Raw genomic sequence first — 13975 nt, 5'->3', positions numbered from 1 at the left:
TTCTATTGCTAGTCCTATTTTACTCAAACTTTTGTTGATGTTATGCTTTGATTTTTCTGCTTTCACAAAAGCTAACTTGCCCCACGAGTTTCATTCTCCTTTAACTTCCGAACAGCTTTATGAAACACCCACCTGTAGGAATAGGAATTGATGCATGTCTCAATCCTAATGCTCTAATGTCAGGTGATGTGATAAGTCCCATGGCATCAAAATCTCATCTTTCATTCTCACAGTGCAAACAATACCAGGGCCTCCTCTCAAAGCTTAGCAACTGATTCTACAATTGATTTCTATTATTTAATGAACGTTGCCATTAATATTATCAATCATAAAACAAGTCATTCACGGAAGTGTCTTTGATTTCATGCTTTGATTTCAAGCCTAGAGTTTCCAATATATCAACACCAAACACACACCATTTCAACAAATAACAAAATCACAAATCCGAAATATAGTTTCTTTTTAACGCTTCATATTCCATGTTTAATTTTTTCCTCAAAAACAAAAGATCGTCTAAAAGAACAAGACAACAGTTAATGGATGTACCATCAATACTATACAAGAATGTACAAAGATCATTTTACAATTTAGACAATGGAGCTATCCCAAACATTTCACTATAGTCTGGATAATTTTTCTGATTTCTAATTTTTTTTTTTTTGCTTTCCAAATGGAAGATTTACACATTTGTAGTAGATAAACACATCATTCCTCTTCATAATTTGACAAGATGATCTGAGAAATGAATTAAACTTAAACAAAACTTGGAAATTCTGTAAAAAAAAAAATAGACAAAGTATAAATGTCTCACATAGATGCTCTCACTAAAATAAGAATACAAATTGAAACTAACAAAACACAACTCGTTGTCTTAATATATATAATTTGTATAATTCCTCCATTATCAACCAATTGTCTATCATTTAAACTCACATCTGAGCTCTCAATTAATAATAAACAAAACACAACTGTACTGCAGTGAGTATTCCACCAAGTGAACAATAATCTGCCTTTACAGATTGTTCTTGATTGTATTCTATTAAGAAATCAAGGTGACAAATTACAAGGAAATTTTCTCTTTAACACTACAATAATAAGACACAATGCTCTCTAAGGTTTAAAAGGAACAACAATAGCGGACATTAAAATCAGTGGGAACAAATTAATCTCAGCCAACATTTTTATCCTGGGCTGGCTTGAAAAAGGCGTAATTTCAAAGGGACATAATGGTTCTCCCAATTTGAAGGAATACAGCAGCTATATGTACTGTGACATAATGTACACAACTACAAATTCATAAGAGAATAGTACTTTTCTTGGTGAATCCATATTTGATATCACCATCTCGCATTTCAGCACACCAGTTGTTCTGAACAAAAAATCTTTGTACCATCAGCATCAATGGATAAGAGCAGTGGACTTGTATTATAAGAGGCCATTGAAATATTATAAAATGTTTGGGCTGTAATCTGCTAAAAATAGTTGCCATGGGAAGGAATTAATATGTTTACATCGCTCTACTCTATGGGAAGATTCCCATCCAAGGGCCAGAGATGTTAAGGTTTCAAAAAGAAGACATATAGTTATAAACCTCTTCCACTTATTTTTCTCGAAAGTTCATACATACATGTGCAGCTACATAAAAATGTGAATATAGTCTTTGAATGCTAATAATGCTTTAATAGTTACTGGTATAGGACTGAATACCCTTCTGGGCTCAATGACACAAAAGTATTAATCAATTAAAAAACTTGCAATGGCAAATCAACATCATTGTTGCATGTGAAAAATTAACTGAAAGAGAGCTTTACAGTTTCTGTTTTGTTGCATTTCAACTGAAATGCAACAAAACATTAAGAAAAATTCTGCTTTACAAGCTGTTGATAGAGATAAAAATATCACCACTTTCTATGTATCTGAGCTCTTTGCATTAAAGTCTCAACAACAAAGACTAGAAACAAAACAACTCGTAGTTTAAAGACAATTATCAGATTCAAAACTCTGTAGCTCAGCTATGGGCCTGAAAACATTCAGGGTACTTGCTAATTCAATACTTGAAGTATAGTAATAAGAACTCACACACTAACACAGATGACAAAACCGAGCTACAAGAATTTGATTACCAGTACAGGTGCAATTTATGCTGTACTCATGAGGACTGATTCTTAAACAAGTATTGTAACTCTGTCATTATTGCATCTTCTTCACAACCTTTAACATAATGGCAAAGTACATGTACCGCAATTGTAAATATTTATGAACTGAGCCAATAAAGTCACAATGGTCAAGTGAAATTCAGAAGAATCGCGCAGATTCTCTGGAATAATCTTTAACACTGGGGATCAGGGGGTCCATGTCCAAAGTCCATTATAGGTTTGAGTAAAACAGACCGTTTTTCAAGAGGCACATAACTGATTTACACAGGACTCAAATAATTAAGTCTATATAATGTCAAAACCTGAACACTATGCAAGCTGGCCAAATATGCATTGTGGTTTGTAAGCAGCATGAATTGTTCTAAGGATCTGAGAAACTAATAAAATATAATAAAATTAACATTTCACAAATTTCTTTACAATTTTTTCAGCACATACAACTCATATCTGTCTGTTTGATTGAGCTTTGTGGTAATACAGATCCTGATTCAACCATTCTGTTTCAGATATTCCCATCTTCAAGCAAAAAATCTTCAGCTTCTCATACACTTTTTAGAAAGATCAGCCCATGATCATATCAACAATCTTCTTTCCAGGACAGCTGTAACAAACACCACCTTCTGTCCTGGAAGACAACCTGTACATGCTTATATACAAACAAAGTTCTTGTTTAAAATAGCCTCTTTTTGATGCAAACAGCCACTACATCCATATAAAACTAGCTGGAGCATCAAGCTTCCAAATGACACAGCACAGTTATATGGTACTGCCGACATCTACAGTTTTCGGTGTTACAACTGTGGGGTAAAAATTGGTAGCTGTTAGAGCACCTCCTGCGCCCCATCTAGCAAAATGGTGCAATCAATTCAAATCAACCTTACATGGAAAGCTGGTCATGTCCTAGTCATCTTAATGGCATACGCTGCTCCTTGCTAAGCAATGAAGAATGCCAGATGGTCAAGATAGTGATTCAAGAATAAGATAAATGTAAGTCATCTGTCAGGAGCACTACGCAATGAAATATGCATAATAAATGATGAATTATAGAGCTGTTGGCTTTCCATAGTTAAGATTGGTATAAATCAAACACTGTCTTCAGTAGATGAGGCACATGCCAACTATATTTTGGATACAGTAGAATTCACAAGACTAAACAAACCATGTGACCAATCAAAATCCATCTCATCTCTACAGAGAAAAGCTGTTGAAGTCGTTCTTCTTCAGATCATATACACCTTGATATTCCCTAGGTAATTAGAATGTTTTTGTGCGTAACTGCAATACAACTAAAGACGATTCATAAAAAATTGGCTGAAACTGCTACAGTAAATGCAGATCTGATGATTCAATATTTGGAATGATTATATATCCAACTGGGTGTAATCCTTTAACAGCTGAAATCAATTATTAGAGGCAGCAGACGAATCACGTCTAATAGAATTGATTTTATCTCACAATTGTTTTGAGCTGTTGGTGAATCACCCCTGGGGGCCGTTTCATAAAGCTGTTCGGAAGTTAGGAGCGACTTTAAGAACGAATGGTGAACCTTTCTTACTCGCCAAGCCATCACAAATGAACATTTTAGTGTACATCATTTACCACACGAAAGGATCACCAGTCGTTCTTAAAGTTGCTCTTAAATTACGAACAGCTTTATGAAACACCCACCTGGAACCACTGATTGCATTGCATTTGACAAAACAGGGTCATGCAACAGGTTAGCAATTATAATCATACACTTGATTTTCATGATTAATAGTACATTGCAGTCAATGTAATCAATTGTTTAAAAAGAATGTTCTACGATGATTGTTAAGCTTTGTGTTACGGTCCCTAGATTAGCCAACAAAATATTGGTAATGTCAATAAGGGTTTTTTTTTCCAAGAACATAAACTCTGGACACTAGAACATTACTATTTTCACAAAGTTTCCTTGTTTCTGTTTTTGTTTCCACCGAACAAGATTTTGTGCACATCTCAGATAACAGGGATATCTCAAAATGATATAAAAATTAAAAAGCTGTTTACTAAACATATATAAAATTATACACAGCTCAATTAAGTGTCTGTGAAACATTGATGTCATGATTGGGGTAACCAAAATCGACAGAATACGTGAGTAATCTGCCTGTTGCGATTACATGATTATTGCCCCCCAGGAAAGATTAAGCCCAAGAGACATAAGGGCATATTAGGACAAGGATTGAGAGAGGGAGAGAAAAGAGAGACAGACGGACAGAAAAAAGAAAGAGTCAGGAGAATAGAGGATAGCAGTAGAGAGCAGAAAATCAATGTTAAACATGAAGAAACTCCACTAAAACATGATCCCTCAAAATTCTTCATTGACCGTTCTCTGTACAAATCACAACCTTTCTCTACATTTGTACAATCTGTATACCTGTGTACAATCTATACATGAGCCAATCTTGTTAACATCTTAATATACTCATAATAACATTCATATGATCATCAATCATTTTTCATCTCCATATATTTCTCAAAAACAATGACAGACCAAATGGCATATTTGTCTTCAGTTGCGATTTGTAGGAACATCCAGATTGGCATTGAGATGATTCGTTCAATGAATGATGTTCTTATAAATTCTTCAATGATGTTTTTACAAATTCTTCAATGATGTTCTTGTAAAGTGCTCCAATGATGTTCTTACAAGTTCTTACAGATGCTGCTATTGAAATGCACCGTAACCTTTCAAGTGATATCTTGATGACATGATTCTTTGCTTGAGATGTGCTTAATTTCATCCTTTACTCTGGTGTCAATGAACTGCATCTTAGCCACGGGAACAATGAAAAGGTATTCTCAGCTGCTCTATCTTGTTCCATATAGAATGTTAGTGGGGTTTGAGTTTGGTGCTTAGTCCCATAAGTTTATTTCTCATTGTTCAGTCCCATCTGGGTAAAAGTTTGTACTCATCAATCACTGATACAAAAAGGCATTCCCAAGGAATGATATTTGAGCCATGATGATCAACAATTCTAGAACCATTCACTTCTTCAACATTAGTCAGCTCATGATGACTTTTCCCTGTAAAAAAAAGCAAATAGAAAACAAAGATGAAATTCCAATATAATCTAACAGCAAAGAGGAAGGTAGGGTCACAATAATGTTTTAATTATACTTTAATCATTATGCCATAAACAAAAAGAAAGGGCTTACACTCTCAGCGTTTTATTACGCATCTTGTAGTGATTTTCACTGATATATTTCTTCACAATCGTAAGATGCAAAGAATTGTGTAGCCTTTGAACTATTTTCATTAAATACAACTGACAAAATATAAAATGAAGCACTCCCCTGGTATCTAATATGGGTTGAGAATAATGTTCTGTTGTTCATCTCCTGGCATGAAGGTAAGCTACTGTAAGCTACCATCTCGTCTCTACACATCATAACAAAAATATATCATATCACTACTGGGGTATTTATCTTATAATGAAAAAAAAAGTGAGGACAGATCAGAAAATATTATTTTTCAGGCAATTATGTATTGTCAGAAAACTGTCTCTAAATTCATGTAGAGAACACTTTCTAGGTATGAAAGAAGGCTGCTATTGATATCAAAACTATAAAAAAATTCAAGCGTTTTCTGAGCCATCCTATATTTTGAGATACAAGATTTTAACACCCTAGTGACAATATGATCATAGATGCTGACATTGGAGACTTACCTTCTTGAGTATTGATTAACAGCTGCTGCACTGGCACTGGCTGCTGCAGCTGCTGCTGCTTGCTGACTGGCCATAACTGAAATTAGAATGGAAAGATAAATTACGTCATCCTGAAACATCAATGAGAACTATATTTTCTTCAATTCAATAAGCTGATGGACAGTGTGCCCTTAAAAATAATTATGTAACTTTGGTAAGTTTTAAAACTAAATTGTTGGTACTGTGCATTATACAGGCGAATTGTATTTTCTGAGTAGTATTGTGAGATTAAGTCAGTTATCTGGATAAATGCATCTACATAATCCAGTTACAGCAACAATACTTTAATTTACCAATCAGGGACCCGCTTCTTAAAAAATTGATATAATAATGACAAATGCACACTTTCTATCACAAACTAATTATTGGCTAATCAGATTGAACAGTTTCAAAAGCTTTCAACTGTTGTAACTTTGTTATTATGACAAGTTTTATGAAAAGAGGTCCCAGACCTTAAGTGAGCAGAGAATTACTATTATTGGAAATGTTATTCAGCAAGAAGTCAGTTTGGATCAGTATTTGATGGGTTGACCTGTCAGCAAAGAAAGAAACTTGCCTTTATACTCACCATATGGATCATATGAAGGCAGTACTGGATAAGTCACTCCTACTGGCACCCCAACATGAGTGTGCTGATGCGTATGCATGTGTTGATGTACTGTTGCTCTCTTCCCATCTTCCCTGCTCGATGAGACAGATGATGACGTTGATGTTTCAGGTGTTTTCCTGGCAGTAGGGGATGTCGATCGTGACCGCTGCACCGGAGTGGTGCGTCCTTTCTCGGGTGTTCTTGGGCGAGAGTTGGAGCCGTGCTTCTGAGGGGGACTGAAATACTGGTTGGCATGTTGCTGAAGGACGTCCAGTGCCCGGGCTGGAAGGTCTGGATTGTCAGGTGACTTCCCACCCTTGGCGGAAAGACTATGCGGAGAGGATGAGCTTCGCTCTGGTTCCTGCTCAAAGCCAGCCTTATCACTGGGTGACTTCCAAGCAGGACCAACCCCTGCACCAGCAGCAGGGTAGCGAAGGTCTGGATGAAGGAATGATGGATACACCATAGATTGGAAGGCTGGATGGGATGGGTCATATGGGATAGTTCCATAGGGGTAAGGGGGTTGGAGGTAGGGGTACCCATCTATGAGCTTCTTACCATCAGGTTTAGACCCTTTACCTGAGGGGGACTTGCTGTCTCTTTTGTCCAGGTCTGCACTGAGTCGGCCTGATGTTTCTTTGGTAGGGGTACTCACATTTCTATGAGTAGGGGTCGGGGTTCTACTCTTCTCCCCTGACTCAGGGGTACGTAAGTCCTTTTTTGACAACTCAAGTCCTTCCTTTTTTCGCGTCTCCTGTTCTACACTTTTCCTAGGCTCATTAGCCTGCCTGTGCTGCGGCTGTTCCATTAACTTCTGCTGATACAAATAATACTGCCTCATTTCTTCCCTGTGTCTCTTTTCATGCAACATAGCACTGTTTTGTTTGTCACTTTCAGGAGTCCTTGCAGTGCTAGGTGAACTTACATCTTTCTTTGAAAACTCTATATGTCTTGACTTTGTTATAAGTTCTTTGTCTCTTGATTTACTGTCTGGATGTCTTGGGGCCTGAGGTGGTGTAATAGGTTCTGTTTGAATGTTAATGACAGGTCTCCTCTTTTCATAATTTTCAGCCATATTTTCACCAGGTTTTTCTGAACCCTCCTGACCTCTATGCTTTTCAGCTCTCTTTCTGTGGTCTTCCATAATTCTCTCCTGCTGTTGTCTGTACTGTGGATCACTAGCCATCAAGCGCATGTGATAGGAAGGGTCCATGTTAACATAGCCATGAAGGTAAGGGTAATGACCACCTGAATATATGTGAGGTACTGGAGGTGGAAGGGTAGTGTTCACAGAAGACCTTGGAGTACTTTGGTCTTTAGCATCACCTTTCCTCCCCTCGTCTCTCTCATGAGGTGGCTTTCCTTGTGTAATGTTTGCACTTCCTACACTATCTGGAGCTGTTCTATCATTACTATGAAACATTGGCATACGTTCCCCTCCCAAACTGCTTTCTTTCATTCTCTGTGAGGATTCTGAATGAGGCTTAAGATGGTCTGGCCTTTCAAAGGAAAACGTCTCTGAGGGTTTTGCCTGTTTATTTTGGTCATCTACACCATCTTCTGAAATGTCCGAATAAGCAGGACTTATGTTTCCAGTCCTATTCCCGCTAGGAGGGGACAACAATTGAGTGTTCCTAGGCCCTTCTTTGGCCAGTGATGTATGCACAGAAAGGTTTGAGGAAGCCCTATCTTGGCCAGTGGTGTCTGGCTTTGACAGCTTCATCCCTGAAGCCAAGGACATAGAGGGTTGGTGAGGATGGGGTTGCTGAAGTTGAGATGGGTTTTGAAGATGACTTGGTTGCATTAAATGCTGTGGGTGTTGGGAGGGCAAAGGAAGTTGTTTCATGGGCCTACTAGTTGGTACAGTCACACTGCTCGTAGGTATCAACTTTGGGATCTGAGGCATGGCCACATTGCTCACAGGGGCAGTACTGGCAGGTTTATCCTGTGGCGATGGGAGTACTTTTGTAACTCTGTCTATAGGTCCATCACTTTTACTACCATCACGTTTCCACACATCAGGAGCAATTGATTTGTTCTTCTCACTGTTGTCAGGTTCAACTATACCAGATGCTGTCAAGGCTTGCTTTAGAATGTTTGTTTCTGGCACAGCAGGTAACAATGGATTGTTCTTAATCCTCTGCTCACCTAGCTGCTCCTTTGCAACCTTCAAACTGTCCACTGGAGACCCTGGCAACTTGTCCTTTTCCCTCTCCTTATCACCTTTTACCTTTTTCTTTTGTTTAGATTTCTTATCTCTGTCCTTCATTGCTATAATGTTACCACTGGCATCATTTGATTGTACTGAACTCATAGTAGCTGGCTTCGGCTGTATGGGTTTCAAGGCGGGACTAACAAGTGATGCTTGTGGTTTTGTTTGGATAGTATTCGCAGTGGGTACACATGAAACAGTCACAGGGTTTTGAACAAGAGCAGTTGGTATGGCTATGAGTTGTGGAGGTGGAGCTTGAGTCGTGGGTGGAATAGAAGTAGAAGCCAGTGATGGAGCTGGAGCTATTGGACGTATTGTCTTTCCAGCCTTCACCATTACCTTCTCATGCTTCGCTTTCTTATGCTTATCAGTTTTAACTTTGTCTTTATCAGTCTTTTTAGAGGTCTTATCCTCGGGCCCATTGTCGCTAGTTGTATTTGAATGTTGTTTTGGTCCTTTGGCATGTTCTGCTGCTGCAGCTGCTGCTTTGGCAATAGTATTGGGACTAACAGGTTCTGACTTGACAGTCGTAGGCTCTGGGTTGGGTCGTATAACACTAACACTGACATGTTTTTCAGGTGTGCTTCCAGGAGTGGCATTGGCTGTCATTTGCTCATCAGGAGCAGAATTGAAGTCAAATATTGACAAATCTTTATCTGAGCTGGTTGCAGGAGGTTTCTTGGCACCCTTACTTGTTCTTTCTCCACTAGCATCGTTCTTTGGTGCTTTGGAAGGGCTAGACTTAGCCTCTTTTGGTTTTGGGATACCCAAACATTTCATTCCGGCTGTAAACTTGTCCACATGTGTTTTGTGTGTCTTTGGACTCTTTGTACCATCTTTGCTCTTTGATGATTCACTTTTCTTCTGACCTGTAGTCTCACTACTGCTGTCAACGTTTCCCTCTGGAGAACCGCCCTGTTGCAAACTTGGTGCATTCTCCTCCTCTGGGGTAACGCTCGCTTTGACATCACCTTTGTCAACCTCCATCCTCTCCTCTTCCTCTTCCTCCTTAGAAGATTCTTTCTTGTCTTTCAAATCTTTCTTTTTATCTTTTGTCTGAACAGGAGGCACACCCACATCATCAGAAGCATTTGACTTGCTGTCATCGTCATAGTCTGTCCTTTCTCTCCAGTTACCATCCTTGTCTAAGTTATTGTGATGAGCATGGGAGAGATGGTAATGGAGGCCATTTTTGTGCTTGTACTTTTTATTACAGTTCGGCTGTGGGCATTCAATAAGTACTGGAGTATGCCGATCCTCGCTGGCAGACGAGTTTGGTCGGACACCTGTCTTCTGGCGCTTATTGGTTGGCGCGGGTTCCTCAACATCTGGTTCTTTAGTCTTTCTCTTGCTGGTGTTCTTGTCTAAGGTGCAAGGAGGAGTGCGTGTGCCGTTGGAAGCGTTACTGCCGCGTCGTCCTTTAGTTGAGTTGCGGAGCTTGCTGTGGATTGAGGACCTAGTTTCTGTGTAGTTGCTGAGGTCATTGCTGGAACTGTTGTTGTTCCTTCCTCGCTTGGGACGTCCACTACCCTTGCCTCTGCTCTCCATGTCACTTGTTGGAGAATCACAGAATCTGACAAAAATGAGCAAAAGAATAAAATAAAAAGTAATGAATTATCCAAGCACTGAATCAATTTCAATTTTGATAAATCGTAGCCTAGTTTAAAACATCCATGTACACAAAAATTCAATCAGATTTTAGATTTTCTTTGTCATTTTATTTTGTCCAAAACTTTTGCATACTATCTAAAATTATTTGCAATAAGGGTGTATCAAAGAATTCAGCAGAAATAAGCAGAATTATCTGCACATTGAATGATAAACCTATTTCAATATTAATAATTAGACTTGTTTACTTAATCCATATACTAAAATAATCAGATTTATATTTGTCTTATTTCATAATTTCATTGAAAATAATCAAATAGTTTCACCCAACATTATTTGCATTATTTTAAAGGACAAGTCCACCCCAACAAAAAGTTGATTTGAATAAAAAGAGAAAAATCCAACAAGCATAACACTGAAAATTTCATCAAAATCAGATGTAGAATAAGAAAGTTATGACATTTTAAAATTTCGCTTAATTTCACAGAACAGTTAAATGCTCATCCTGGTCTGTATGCAAATGAGGACTGATGACGTCATCCACTCACTATTTTTGTATTTTATTATATTAAATGTGAAATATTATAATTTTCTCCTCATTGTCAAGGGAAACAACGATTAATTCCTTCATGAACATGTGGATCTACATGTAGCATTGTATAATACTAAATGGTTCAGTCAAGTTGGTCCTTATTGTCAAATATGTAAAAAATGAAATATTGTATAATTCAAACGTTAAAAAACAAAAGGAATAGTGAGTGATGGACATCATCAACTGACCCATTTGCATGTCACTGAGATGTGCATATCACTGTGTTGTGAAAAATAAGCGAAACTTTAAAATGCCCTAACTTATTTATTTTACATCTGATTTTGATGAAATTTTCAGCGTTTGTTTGATTTTTCTCTATTTATTCAAATCAACATTTTTCTGGGGTGGACTTTAAATAAAGATGAATTTATGTACGATTGATTTTCTATTTTTCTGTTTACATCTTCATGATATTAAGGTATGATGAAGAATGTTAAGTACATACCTTGGTGCTGCCCAATCATGTCGTGTACAGTCCATCAAAGTCCCAACATATGTCTTGTTTCTCCACGTAACATTCACAACAAGCACACCTGAAAATAAATCAACAACCAAAACAAATTTAGATTGTCTACCAATCATGGATGCAATACTAAAAATTAAGAAAAAATGGTTAAACGTTTCATTCCTTCTTATCGATATTATAAAAATTTGTCAGAGAAAAAATTAAAATAGGAAAGAAAAATGTTAAAGTTAAGCAATACTTTGTGATAACAATTTTATGCATGCCATCGTGAGTATGCATTAGGTGGACTGATGATGTCATGTCCCTACTCTCCTTTTTCTTATGTCATTACATGAAATCGTAATCATCTATCGTACATGTGTGTATGATATGTTTCCCTTGCAACAAAACAAGTTGCAGCAGCAGTGATTTTCTTATACATTAAATCATCAAATTTTTTTTCATTCTTGCATGACAAATTTGAATAAGTATAATTTGATATAACAGAATACAAAAGAATACAAAGTGGGGATATGACATCATCAGCTTGCTCATTGCATACTAGTATTCATGAAGACATGCATAAAACTGCTCTACCATAATAATGCAAAACTTAAAAATGTCACAAATTTGTTAATCTTTGTCCGATTTTGATGAAATTTTTGAGAACTTTCTGATTTGATCTATTTGTTCAAATTACATCATGTCAGCCTGGAGTACCCCTTTATTAACACTTTAATAATTATTCCAGTTTAATTTTCCATACATCCACAATTAACTGAATAAAGAAATTTGCAAACAAAATAATTTCAATGTACTGGGAGTTGCAAATCGTAAAAACACACAGTTTAAGAATACAAGACAATATGAATTATGCACCAATCAAAGGGAGCATAAAATCAATGCCCTAAACTTAAAAAAACATAAACTATTGCTAAAACTTTTGATTTGAATTGAATCAAACATGAAGGCTTTGAAGTCAACAAAATCTCACCTTGGTCTGTCTCATGCCAAACTATGCCCTCTAAGTTGACTGAGGTACCAGGTTCACATGGTCCGATGGATTCAGGCTCCGTTGCTACACCAATGTCCATTGTATCCACTGCTACTGAATGACGTAAAGGCTGTGAGCAGAATGAAACGGACAATTGATTTGTTAATTAACCAAAATCAATAATAAGTGGAGTGGGATCGTAGGAGGGGAAAAAAGAAGGCAATTTTCATAGTGTGTGATGATCTTAGATGATTGACATAGATATTCAGTTATTCACTGTACATGTATAATGATAGTTTGAAGTTAGGCCCCCCCAAAAAAAAGACAGTGTACGGGGACCCAAAGGTACAATTAAAATGTATAAAGAACGCCACAGGGATTATCATCAAACAAATATGTAGATGTATTAAAAGTGGGGATTTTTTACGATAAAAACATAATCTTCAGACCGTAAGGCCACCTCCAATTCCTCATTACTATAACCACCTACATGAAGCTGGTAAAAAAATGTTAAAACGGCTGTTTTTTTACTCGCTAAACAGCCGCCGTAGAGCAAATGTGACTGAGGTATAAGGGCATCTTTTTAAGTAATAATTAAAAAAAAAAGATAATTCAATTTGATTTTTAAATAAATATGAGCTCTTTGATGCATCTTCTATAAAATAATGATTAAAAGAAAAAAAATGAAATTAAAGATGATCTCGTGGTGAAGATCACATCCAAAGGAAACAAAAATGGATTCTTACAGAAGATTATAAACAGATAGTTGCAACGACAGGTTTCTTTATAATCATTTCAATCAAAGAAATATATTAATAAAACAGCACTTTATTGGACATCTTTCAATTTAGAAATAAGAGAGAAAAGAAAACGACACATTAATTTATAATGATAAAAGCCTTTTAGCTGTCTGACATCCAGACTATCTATTCCATTAATAGGGCAATGCCATTTCTCAATCAACTCTGAAAATGTAAACACATCAACAAATTATTGATAAATTGCATACGATTCTGACTGCAAACAACCACCCCAGCTACTACAAATAAGGCAGGCGCTGCATAATTGATTGTTCAATTTGCAGTTATAATTGATTCACTCTTCGTAGTGGTGTCTCGCGGTGAATGCTGGTAATGTGAATAGATTTTGTAAGTATTGCCTGATTTGCCTCTGAATTTCTGATGAATTCAAAAGCACCATAGAACCGTGTTCATTTGTGGGGCTTTTTGTATTGTTTTTCTAGATTTTCACTTTCAGTTCAATGGAGTTAAAATTCTTTTGATAAGAGGCATGTTTTAGGCTTACAGGGTTTACATTTGTGGAGGGGTAAATGTATGCATATACTATAGCCTATAAGCAAACACGAGGCATGTGTGAAATAACCTGGGTATTATGTGGAGAATTAGAAATAAGCATGGATGATTTGTTTCAAAAAACCTGTAGATATGGGATTGTAGAGCAGTAGAAAAGTGTGCCCAACCCCTAGAATTGCCACCCCCCCCCAAAAAAAAAGGCACCACTGATTGTTATTTTGTGTATGTTGGTAGAGTCTGGATATTAGACTAGATGAAAGTCCTTCTGCTGCCGTCCTCTGAAGGGCTGTTTATTTACTCAAGGACTGAAAAAGGGTCACAGTAGAAGTCAAGTC

At 37.0% G+C, this 13975-nt stretch overlaps 1 protein-coding gene across 1 annotated transcript; it reads right to left on the bottom strand.

Moving 5' to 3' along the window:
• Positions 1-455: 455 nt before the first annotated feature.
• On the bottom strand, positions 456-13414 carry LOC129262196 (zinc finger protein 608-like). The gene is made up of 5 exons (XM_054900274.2): positions 12328-13414; positions 11334-11421; positions 6456-10261; positions 5849-5924; positions 456-5204 (listed from the first exon to the last, which is right to left on the bottom strand). The coding sequence occupies exons 1-5, from the start codon at positions 12425-12427 to the stop codon at positions 5189-5191; spliced, it is 4086 nt and encodes a 1361-aa protein (XP_054756249.2). The 5' UTR covers positions 12428-13414; the 3' UTR covers positions 456-5188.
• Positions 13415-13975: the final 561 nt, after the last annotated feature.

Source organism: Lytechinus pictus, chromosome 5, assembly GCF_037042905.1.
Source record: "Lytechinus pictus isolate F3 Inbred chromosome 5, Lp3.0, whole genome shotgun sequence".
In the NCBI taxonomy this organism is placed as follows: Eukaryota; Metazoa; Echinodermata; class Echinoidea; order Temnopleuroida; family Toxopneustidae; genus Lytechinus; species Lytechinus pictus.
The sequence above is the reverse complement of the archived record's forward strand: the minus strand, read 5'-3'. Positions and strand labels throughout refer to the sequence as shown.

Coding starts and splice junctions, on each gene's coding strand:
- LOC129262196 (XM_054900274.2), bottom strand. CDS start 12,427: ATGGACATTGGTGTAGCAACGGAGCCTGAATCCATCGGACCATGTGAA. Junction 11,422..12,327: donor TTGGCATGAGACAGACCAAG/GTGAGATTTTGT, acceptor ATTTATTTTCAG/GTGTGCTTGTTGTGAATGTT. Junction 5,925..6,455: donor GCCTTCATATGATCCATATG/GTGAGTATAAAG, acceptor TTCTAATTTCAG/TTATGGCCAGTCAGCAAGCA.